Below are 12,096 nucleotides of genomic sequence, written 5' to 3'. Positions count from 1 at the left end.
TTATTACTTTATTAATGAATTAAAACCAGATGTGGTTTTACTATATCTTTAGACACATGGTTCTCAACCCTCCTAACTTTGCAACACAGCTCCTTGTGTTCTGATGACCCCCAACCACAAAGTTGTTTTGTCGCTACTTCCTAACTGTAATCTTGCTGCTGTTACGGATCATACTGTAAATATCTGGTATGCAGAATGTCTGATATACCACCCCAAAAAGGTCATGACCCACAGGCTGAGAACCACTGCCTTGGATATATCAAAGCCTAGCTAAGTCACCATTATGTTACTTGACTAAACCACAACTTTCAAGGGAACCATTATTATGTTTCAAAACAGAGGGAACAAAGTTTCATTTTAAAAAAATGTGCCACCTCACACCAGTCAGAATGACTAAGATCAAAATTTCAGATGGCAGCAGATGCTGGTGAGGATGTGGAGAAAGAGGAACACTTCTCCACTGTTGGGGTTGTAAACTGATACAACCACTCTGGAAATCAGTCTGGCAGTTCCTCAGAAAATTTGTCATAGTCTTACCTGAAGACCCAGTTATTCCACTTCTGGGCATATACCCCAGAGAAGCTCCAACATACAACAAAGACACATGCACCACAATGTTCATAGCAGCCCTATTTATAATAGCCAGAAGCTAGAAAGAACCCAGATGTCCTTCAGTAGATGAATGGATACAAAAATTGTGGTATATTTACACAATGGAGTAATCTATTATATATTATATTTACACACTCAACTATCAGAAACAATGACTTAACGAAATTCTTAAGAAAATGGATGCATCTAGAGAATATCATCCTGAGTGAGATAACCCAGTCACAAAAGAACAGACATAATATTCAGCCACTGATAATGGGATACTAATCCCAGAAAGCTCTGAACACCCCAGAAACAACTCAGACTTCGTGAAGTTCAAGAAAAAAAAAACATTATGCTCAATCCTTACACACCAAGAAAACTTTGCCTAATTCCGGAATACATCCTGTTTTACATGTACTTTTTGCTCATTGTAAGTAGTAAGACCTTAATGCACACTATCAAACCTTTGGAAAAAAAAAAAAAGCCAAGCACTGACAAAAATGTATTTGTATACTTTTATGCAAAAATGATTAAAATTTGTTTATTTATCTTTTTTTTTAAATAAAGTTGTTTTAAAAAAACCAAGCACTGTCAAAAATGTATTTGTATACTTTTATGCAAAAATGCTTAAAATTTGTACATTTATCTTTGATTTTTAAAATAAAGTTGTTAAAAAAAGGAAGCATATTAAGAAACCTCCAGAGACCTCCTTCCATGCCTACACAGCGTTTTACCCAGCATTTTCTTTAGAATTCCTTTTTATAAAGATTTGTTTCTTTTATTTTATGTGAGTGCACTACAGGTGTTTTCAGACACACCAGAAGAGGGCATCCTGTCCCATTACAGATGGTTGTGAGCCACCCTGCGGTTGCTGGAAATTGAACTCAGGACCTTTGAAAGAGCAGTCAGTGCTCTGAACTGCTGAGCCATCTCTCCAGCCCCACTTTAGAATTCTTATAGAGTAGGGATCAGTCAGAAGCATCACTCTTTCTGACCACCTGCCTGACTCCCATGTCCATAGGTATGTTCAACATTTCAATAAACTTTCATACAGCTCCTGTGTAAATATGGCTCTGTTAGTCCAAGGAGGCTGGCCATCGAATATTCCACCCTTATGTTTAAAAATCCTAGATCCCTTGAGGGTTTGAGATGGGAGTAGGTTGGTTAAGGTAGCATGTATATAAGAAGAGCTCCCTCTCAGAGCCAAAAGTGTGAATGGGTGAAGAACTGGGAGAGGAGACCTAGAGGAGAGGCAACATTTGGAATGCAAATAAATAATTTAATATTTAAAACATCACAGATTCTCTTTCTTTCTGATGAACTGTCTCCAATCAAGGAGTGAAAAGCCATGGAACAGGAAACATACAAGTGACCCCATCCCACCCTTATCTACACAAGAGCATTCATGAATTACCCTAAAATTCATAAGGCTATTATATCTAGCACAGACTCACCCTGGTTTTGAGACTCTACTCCAAGAGCTTGACCTTAACTGAATCTCCACCCAGGACCCTCCCTGAGGCCCCTCCTTTCATCCCCTCACGCTCAGCCAACATTCCTACCCTGTAGCCACACTCAGTCTGCAACCACACTTTATGGAAACCTGGCCATCGTTTCCATAGTTTGGAATATGAAAATCTGACATCATTCTTGTCTTTTGATATTTTTGAAGCAGGGTTGTTCTGTAAGAACTCCCTGCCTGTCCTGTAGTTCCACTTGTAGAATAGGCTGACCTAGAACTCAGAGATCCACATGCCTCTGCCAGCTACCCAGGGCTTAGATTAAAGGTGTGTGCCACCAAGCCCCACCCATCCTTCTAGGTCCCCTGACCTGCAGAAACCTCTAGAAGAAATTTGTCCTTGAACAATCTTTGAATTTCATAAGAAAAGGGCTTTGTTTCATGATGCTTTCTCATTCCTGCCCACTGCTGTCACCTAGTATTTCATCCCATCTTTCTTTTTTAAAATTGAAGCAGGGTCGTTTATACATGTACCTAACTTCCTGGATCTCACTATACAGAGAAGCCAGGCCTCATTATCACAGAAACCCACTTGCCAATGGTATCTCAGTCCTGGGATTGAAAGTGTGGTCCACATGACCAATATTATTATACCTTCATGATGGACGAGGGCCTACTCAGCCTTAATCCGTCCTGGATATCACACATCTGTGCTAAAATACCCCACACCATGTTCTGTCTGGTCCACCCCAAGCCTCACTCTGGTTCCAAGATTACTGTCGAGCCCATTGTGAATTTTTCCTAGTTCTACTCACACAGGTTTAAAGAGAAATAAATCACAGAAACCACAAAGTCCCAAGCTCCTAGAGTAAGGCCTCTCAGCAATTGATTGTGGAGCTTCTCTGCTTAAACACTTTCATGACTGAGTGCTTTACAGTCAATCATTACAATGCACAGATCATAAATAAAGAAGAAAGAGCAATCGACCCAACGAGGGTCCTCTTCAGGAGCTAGAAGTATTGAACAGCTGAGTCATCATCTTTTTTAAAATGTATTATATTCATTTACATTACAGAACTGAACACTTCCCAGTTCCTCCTCCCATAATTCCTCATTCCATTCCTTCCTCCTCGCCCCTTTCATCTGAGAGTGCTCAATTACCCCTCCCCCTGCCCCTACACCAGGCATCTTGCTTCTCAGGAGCTTCATGTATCTCAAGGATTAGGAGCATCTACCAGTGAGGACATACTACGCAGTCCTCTGCTATATATGTGCCTGGGACCCTTGCCCATATATCCTGCCTGATTAGCATCTCAATCACTTGGAGGTCCCAGCGGATTGACTTGGTGAGACTGCTAATCTTCAGATGGGTATGCTCTCCTCTTCAGCTTCTTAAAGCTTCTGCTGAGTCACCCTCTGGGGCTCCTGACTTCAGTCTAATGGTTGACTGTCAATACCTGCATGTGTCAGTCAGCTGCTGGTAGGGCCTATCAGAGGACATCAAGACATGCTGCTCTTTGAAAGCACAGCACAGTGTCAGTAGTCAGCAATAGTGTCAGGCCTTGGTTCCTCTCCCTAAACCCAATGAGATGGATCAAAAGTTTGCCAGTCAGTGGACACTTTTATTCAGTCTCTTCTCCATTTTTGTCTCTGCAATTCTTTTAGGCAGGAAAATTTCTGAGTCAGCAATGTTGACTCAGGGGTGATAACCCTGTCTCTCCACATGGGGCCGTGTCTATCTACTGGAGAGGGTCTCTGACTTCCCTCTCTGCACATTTGAACAATTTGGCTAATGTTACCTCCATTCTCTCTTGGGCTAGGACTGGATCATGGGCTGCAGATGGTTGTGCACATATTGTAACAATCTGGTAATTGACCTACAATGCTACCTCCTGCTGCTCGATTGGACAGCCTGTAGATACATCGGGGCTTCACATCAGAGACTTTCATTGGTCTGAGCAATGGAGAAGATTCATTCCTGGTCTGAAACTATACTTGGGGAGGGAGAGGGAGAGAAGAGCTGACATGAAATGTCCCTCCATTGGGGAAAATATGGATTCTGAGTCTGAGGACATACTTGATGGGCTTCCACTGCATGGAGAATGAGAAGAGAGACCAGACTGTCTTTCAAACAAGACATCCTCAAAGGCAAAGGTCGGTAGAAAGTGCATTTAGGACTGTAAAGTTTAACACAGAAATCCTGGCCTTGCATCGTCCGTTATACCATAGTTTTCTTCTGCGGCTTCTTCTGCTTTCTACCTTGTATTATTTTTAGGTAGATGTCACAGGCCCGATCAATATTGTCGAAGATGGCCATCTGGTCTAGGGAACTACTCAAAGAGAAGTTTTCAGGATTAGGGTTCAAATCTGATGGTGCCTGATAAATGGAGAAGCTGGATTCTGGGTGTTTGGTAGGACTTGAAGGTCTGAGGAGAGGAGGAGAGCTTAAACCTGGGTGTCTCTCACATATGGATTCAGCCCTGGCTGACACATCAGGAGAGGAAGAAACATTGGGAAGGCTAGACCTATCACTAGATAGGTGCTTCGGTTTCCTGGGACGTTTTCTACACTTCTGACTCTGAAGCACCCTGTCAGTATGGGTCTTACTGAAAGATGCCTCTTCTAAGGGCTGATCAATGAGGGAGAATGTGGATTCCTGTTGAGGTGAGTTACGTGATGGTACAAACTGAGAACAGCTGGCATCCTCTTGTCTCTGGAACACAGAATCCATACTGGAATCAGAAATAGGAACTTCAGTATCTTTGGGGTAGATAGGCAGACAGTGAGGTCCACTTTCAATATTACCAGGCAGTTGTTGACACTTCTTACCACGTTCTCTGGCTCGTCTATTCTTGAAATACAACTGGAGAGACAAAGAAAAGAAGAGATGATAAGAGGTCAATTGTGGACTGTGCTGACATTGTACCATGGCAATCTGTACCCAGATCCCACAGAAAGAGAGCTGGTCTTACAGAAGTGCTAAAACACATGAGAGCACTGGTAAGACCACCACTTCTGCTCCAGAGGTCTTGCCCAGAGCACTAGGACACAGGAACCGAGGAGCAGTCTGGGACAGGAACCTGTGTCACATCTCTCTATATCCAGATCCCGCTGGCAGAGATCCATTCTCCCAGAAGTGCTGACACACCTGAGAGCACAGGTGACACCATCAATTCAGCTCTAACACTTGGCCAGAGAGCAACCTGCCTGGAAATATCAGGACACAAGAACTGAGGATCAGTCTGGCCCAAGGTGCTTCTGGTTTCTGTCTGAACCCTGAGCTGACTCTGTGCCATAGCTGTCTGTACCCATAGCCTGATAGAAAACAGCTGGTCTCCCAGTAGTGCTTACACACATGCTTAGAAGAGAGTCAAGCCACTGACAGAGACAGCAAGACCAGCTAAGAACAGAGATAAGCAGATGTTGAGATGCAAGTAAGTCATTGGCAACAGAATCCAAGGCCACGTGAAATCATCAGAATCCAGTTCCCTCACCACAGAGAGCACTGAATACTACAACACACTGGTAAAGCAAGATTCTGATTTAAAAATCACAAATCATGATGATGTTAGAGAACTTTAAGGAGATCATAAATAACTCCCTTAAGAAAATACGGAACACAGGTAAACATGTTTCTTGAAGGTAAGAAAATTAAAAATTTTTTGAAAAATTAAAAAATCAACCAAACAGGTGAAGGACTTGAATAAAACCATCCAAAATCTGAAAATGGAAATGGTAATTAAAAAAAAAAAGAAATCACAGAAGGAGACAACCTGAAGATAGAGAACAGGGAAAAGCAATTTGGAGTCATAGACACAAGAATCACCAACAGAATACAACAGATAAAAGAGAGAACATCCGGTTCAGAAGAAACTATGAAGAAATTCGCTCAACAGTCAAAAAATGAAAAACACCAAAGCCAAAACATCCAGGAAAACCAGGACAGAAAGAGAAGACCAAACCTGAGCACAATAGGTATATAAAAAAATAAATGAATAAGGAAGATTCCTGACTTAAAGGGCCAGCAAATACCTTCAACAGAATTATAAAATAAAACTTCTCTATCCTAAAGAAAAGGATGCCCATAAACATACAAGAAGCCAACAGAACTCTAAATAGATTGGACAAAAAAAGGAAGTTCTCCTGGCACATAATAGTCAAAACACTGAATATTCAAAATAAAGAAAGAATCCTAAAAGCTATAAGGCAAATAGGACAAGTAACATATAAAGGTAGACCAATCAGAATCACACCAGATTTCTCAACAGAAACTATGAAAGCTAGAAAATCATTGACGGAAGTCATACAGACCCTAAGAGAACACAAATGCCAACACAGACTACAATATCTAGGAAAATTCAATCACCATAGATAAACAGATATTCATTAAGAAAAATAAATCTACACAATATCTTTCCACAACTCCAGCCCTACAAGAGATAATAGATGGAAAACTCCAACACAAGCAGAGAAACTACACCCTAGGAAAAGCAAGAAATAATCTTACAACAAACCCAGAAGATGATAGTCAAACAAACATCTCCTCTAACAATAAAAATAACAGGAAAAATCATCACTATTCCTTAATATGCCTTAACATCAATGGACTCAAATCCCCAAAAAAAGACAAAAATTAATATACTGGTTACATAAACAGGACACAGGATTTTGCTACATACACAAAACTCACTTCAGTGTCAAAGACAGACACTACCTCAAGTTAAAAGCCTGGAATTTTTTTTTCCTAGAAAATAGTCCCAAGAAAAAGACTGAAGTAAACATTCTAATAAGGAATGAAATAGATTTTCAACCAAAAGTCACCAAAGAATAAGGAAGGACTCTTCATACTCATCAAAGTTTAAACACATCAAGACCAACTCTCAATCCTAAACATCTATGCTCAGAATACAAAGGCAACAAAATTCCAAAAGAAACATTCCTAGACCTCAAAGCATAGGTTTCACCACACACAATAATAGGGGTGACATCAACACCACATTCTCATTAATGGACAGATCATGGAAAGAAAAACTAAGCAGACACAGAGTAAAACTAACAGAAACTATGAACCAAATAAATTTAACAAACATCTATAGAATATTTCATTCTAAAACAAAATGAGAATATACATTCTTATCAGCACCTCATAATACCTTCCCCAGAATTGACCATATAATCACTCACAAAACAAGCCTCAACAGAAGAAAAGATTATTGAAAAAAATACCATGTATGCTATCAGTTCACCATCATCTAAGACTGGTTTTCAATAACAACAAAATAACAAAAAGACCACATAAACATGGATGCTGAACAATGCTCTACTTGATGACAACTTTGCCAAGGAAGAAACAAAGAAAGAAATTAAATAAGTTTTAGATTTTATTAAAAATTAAAAGAAAATGTACCCAAAAGTTTTACATCCAATGAAAGCATTGCCTAACGGAAAATTTATAGCTCTGAGTGCCTAAAAAAAAAAAAAAAAAAAAAAAAGCTGGAGAGAGCATGTACCTACATGTTGACAGCACACCTGAATGCTCTAGAAAAAAATAAAAAAGAGCAAATATATCAAAGAGAAATACAAGGCAAAAAATAATCAAACTCGAGGCTGAAATCAAGAAAGTAGAAAGAAAAAGAAATACACAAAGAATCAAAACCAGTAGCGAAATCTTTAAAAAAAATATATATATATATATGTGTGTGTGTGTGTGTGTGTGTGTGTGCCCTTAGCCAGACTAGCTAGAAGACAAAAAGACAGTATTTCTATTCACAAAATCAGAAGAGACATAAAAACAGAAAAAGAGGAAATAAAAAACATTATCAAATCCTACTACAAAAGCCTATACTCGACCAACCTGGAAAATCTGTACAAAATGGACCATTATCTAAAAAGATGCCAAATACCAATGTTAAATCAGGATCAGACAAACCATCTAAACCATCCCATAACCTCTAATGAAATAGAAGCAGTTATTAAACATTTCCCAACTTCTAAAAAAAAAAAGCCCAAAGAGGGGTTTGGTGAAAACTTCTATCAATCTTCCAAAGTAGACCTAAAACCAATACTCTTAAAACTATTTCACAAATTAGATACAGAAAGAACACCACCAAATTTGTTCTTTGAAGCCACAATTAAGCTTATATCTAAACTACAATAAGAACCTACACCGAAAGATAACATCAGAACAATTTCCTTCATAAACATGGATGCAAAATACTCAATTACATTCTTGCAAATCAAATCCAGGAACACATCAAAATGATCATTCACCATGATCAAGTAGGCTTCATCCCAGGAATTCAGGGATGGTTCAATATATGGAAAGCCATCAACATAAGAAAGAGCTGGACATGAAACCCACAGATGAAGGAAGTATCTCTTGGAGTCACATTGTGTGGCTGGCCCTTATTGCTAAGATTCACTGACATTGTGTGGTACCAGTATGCCTGCCCTATGTACCAGAATTCTGCAATGAGTCTAGGACGGATGTAAATCCAACCTTGGATATACCTTTACCACCCTTCTCCAACCTGGAACTTTGGCAAGAAACCCAAAGCTATAGATAGACGGGCACTAAAATGCAACAGTCAGGAAGTGTGCAATAGAATCCTGGTGGCATGGCTATCTGAGTAGTAGAGAGGGGAACCCAAAAGGGGCCATACCTTGATCTGCTCCTTCCTCATGCCAAGGCTTTGAGCCAGTAACTCGCATTCTTTCTGGCTCACATAATTGTTCTTCTTAAAATGCTCTTGCAGGACTTGCTTTTGCTCTTTGGAGAGCACATTTCGTTTCTTCTTCTGTGTTCCTGGATTGTTGGGAGAATCTTCTGATCCTGAAGGTACTCGGGAAGCCATGGGACCTTGTTCACTTGGTAGACCCAAGACACCTGGAGAATTTTACTTTTCTGCAATCACTGGGGATTGGATAATTTGTTACTTTAAAGAACAGAGACTCCTCACATCATCTGTAGACTGCATGGTAAATGAAAGTCTTGGAGGACAAGAGATTTTTAAATCTCCTCGAAATTTGATGGCTTTGTGAAGTCTCATGAACAGGAGACCCTGGGATAGAGCGGTAAAGGGAGGGAGAGCAGAAGAGAGACAGAGGCAGAGAGATCTGAGATCTCTAGAGGTTTATCTTCTTCACTCAGACACCTCCATCAAAGGCCTCTTCCTTGGCTAGGACACAAAAACATAGTAGCTGGGCTAGCAATGTGGTGTCTCACTAAGCTCTTTATCCACCTCTAATTCCCTTTCTCCTCTAAAGGGTAACCACGCTTAAAGACCCTCATATACAGAAGATATGAAGGACCTCCACTCACCTCCAAGCAGTAGGTCGTTTGCCTTGCTTGCTTTTCTCACCGGTTTTGACCAGTTCACCAGAGACCAAGCCTTAAATATCTTTAGGCAAAATATTCAAAGCTCCACCCACCCTATGGCTCCTCCCTAACGCCACACACCTTTAACTCCTAAATAAACACTGTCTTTAGCGCCACTCCAGACAGTCTTGCCATATCCATTAAATCACAATTGTTTAGTACTCTTTGATTTAATTTTGAGTCAGGGTCTGTCATTGCAGGAAGCTCTTTTCGTCGAAATCTTGCCCCTGCCCCCCAAAAAAGGTTCTTTTACTAATATGTATGTGCCTTTACATTTGGGGCACATGTTCAGAACAGAGATGTCATCATGGTCTATTTTTCCCTTTAGAAGTGTGAAGTGTCCTCCCATCCAGTTTTGGTTACTATTTGATGAAAGTCTATATTATTTGATATTAGGATGAAGTCTCCAGCTATTTCTTAGTTTCCTTTGCTTTGGAAAACATTTTTTTTTTCTTTCATTATGCTGATAATAACCTTTGTACCTGAGAATCTAAAGCAGATTCCCTACTGGTATTGAATCACTACTACAAGGACCTTGCCTTCGTTGACTAAGTAAAATGACCTTTACAGATCCACCTTTAATCTCCCATAATCAACAGACACTCCCTCCTTGTTTCAGCCTGTGGCCGGACTCTATCTGGCTAGGTTGAGGTTATTAATATTTTTTCTTTGTTTACTCAAGTTTCTGGGGTTTTGTTTGTTTGTTTTCATGCTTCCTAGCTTGCTTGCTGGCTTGCTTGTTGAAAAATATTTCTCTGTATAAACTTCTTGGCTGCTCTGAAACTCAATTGGTAGACAAGGCTGACTTAGAACTCACCAGAATACAACCACCTCTGCATGTCCAAAGCTCAGATTAAAGGCATGTACCTCCACAGGTGATTTTGAGGACAACTTTCTTAATTCAGCAGAGATATTTCAGATTTCATAAGAGTCTGAGAAAATTTCATTGCCTTTAAGACATCACTTGAGATCTCCTGTAATTTGAGGCCCCAGTCCAGTAAAAATGTGGCTTTTCGTAGTCACTGATCATACCAAGAAATGGGTGTCGTCCCAGCCTTTGGTGCAGGAACCCCTCTCATTCCTGCATGCTGGTGTCACCTCTTAATTGTTCTTTCTATGTAAACCTGAAACTCACTTTCACTCCCAATCTTTGGGTCCTCCCACTCTGCAGACACTCAAAGCCATTATTCTCACCAATACTTTGGTACCACTCAAGTTTTACCTTACCCTGTGTAGACCTGGTCTTGTGGATTTATTTATTCCTGTTTATTGTCTTTTGTTGTTTAGAGACAAGGTCTATTATCCTAGCCTATTCTACAGATGTCCATGGCTCAGAATTCTGAGTCCTGATTACAGGTATGAGTTACCACAATGTTCAAGATTTAATCATAGTTCCAGAGTAATTATAGGATTGTAGGTTTGTGTAGAAGTTGAAAACTAAGAGGAAATTAGCCTTTTCCTCATGAGGCTCCAGCCCAAAAGAAATTGCAGCTACACCTGTCGGTCATTTTCTCAGGAAATGAATTTCTACTGACTCTGCATCCAGGGTTCCGGATCATTCCTTCCTCTTAGTAAGCACCCACTCTAGGGAGGACAACAGCCTGTTCAGTCTTTACCACCTTGTTTATTCCTTTATTCAACCATTTACCTCTTCCTGGGCCACCTACAATTTCTAGATGACCATCGCTCAAACGCTCTGTATATGTTATGTTGTGCTATCTACCTAGATTCCCAAAGTCTCCTGCTCAAGGTTTCGGTACGTGGGATGTGTTCTAGCTGTGCTCCAGCTTCTCTGCTCTCAATAGGATAGGAAGCACCTGGCTTCACAGGGATTTGAAGTGCCAGTGTTGGGGAATATCCACAGGGGTCCCACCTTCTCAGAAGGGAAGGGGAGATGGGGGAAGGATTGTGGGAAGGGGCAGCCTGAACAAGGCAGTAGACTGGATGTAAAGTGAATACTTTTTTTAAATTATCTTTAAAAAGAAAAATTTCTGATTCTTTTCTGTGAAAAGTGAACTGTTTTTAATCACTACCTAGGAAATCCAATTTGCTTCCCGAGTCCGGTCATTCTCGGCTAAAGGAATACAGAACCTCCAACTGGTCTCTTGTTCTCAAAAACTGTGTTAGGGAAGACCTTAGATTGCTGAGTCAAATTCTGAGACGCTTTCTTCACATCGGCAGAAGAGTAAGATTTATCACAAAACCAAATGCAAATTGGACAAAATAAAACCCAACCAGTCTCATTGTCAGAGTGTTGATCTATATTTGTGTGAGTCACTGGGTACAGAACAGAGTATTTAGTGGGGAAAAAAAAAGGAAATAAGTTGAAATTTGTTATTACATGTTTTATTTTATGTATAAATTCCATCATTACCCTACCAGAGTCCACATGTGGGTACTATCTATCTATAAAATGGTTTTGCCTTTTCACAGTGTGGGCCGTGTACATAAAACACAGTCAGGGTCGATGACAAGGTCTTTTGACTGTGCCATCACCCCAGATTCAGTTTCTTTATTTTCTGGCTGATCTCAAACTCTCTGGATGACTGGGGTCGAATGATTTTCTCACTCCACTGCACAACCAATGTTGTAATTAGAGGTCAACATCCCTTGGTGGCTTTACTGTATGTACTCTTTAGAAGTCATGGAGGCATTCTGCCCTAAA

The 12,096-nt window shown here is 40.2% G+C and overlaps 1 protein-coding gene across 1 annotated transcript; it reads right to left on the bottom strand.

The window, feature by feature from the left end:
- Positions 1-4,271: 4,271 nt before the first annotated feature.
- On the bottom strand, positions 4,272-8,907 carry LOC308413659 (oocyte-specific homeobox protein 4-like; the record flags this gene model as incomplete). Its single annotated transcript, XM_080908705.1, has 2 exons — positions 4,272-4,916; positions 8,716-8,907. 2 exons carry the CDS (start codon positions 8,905-8,907, stop codon positions 4,272-4,274), a joined length of 837 nt encoding a protein of 278 aa, XP_080764831.1.
- Positions 8,908-12,096: the final 3,189 nt, after the last annotated feature.

The sequence above is a fragment of the Micromys minutus genome (assembly GCF_963924665.1).
Source record: "Micromys minutus genome assembly, chromosome: 32".
In the NCBI taxonomy this organism is placed as follows: Eukaryota; Metazoa; Chordata; class Mammalia; order Rodentia; family Muridae; genus Micromys; species Micromys minutus.
The sequence above is the reverse complement of the archived record's forward strand: the minus strand, read 5'-3'. Positions and strand labels throughout refer to the sequence as shown.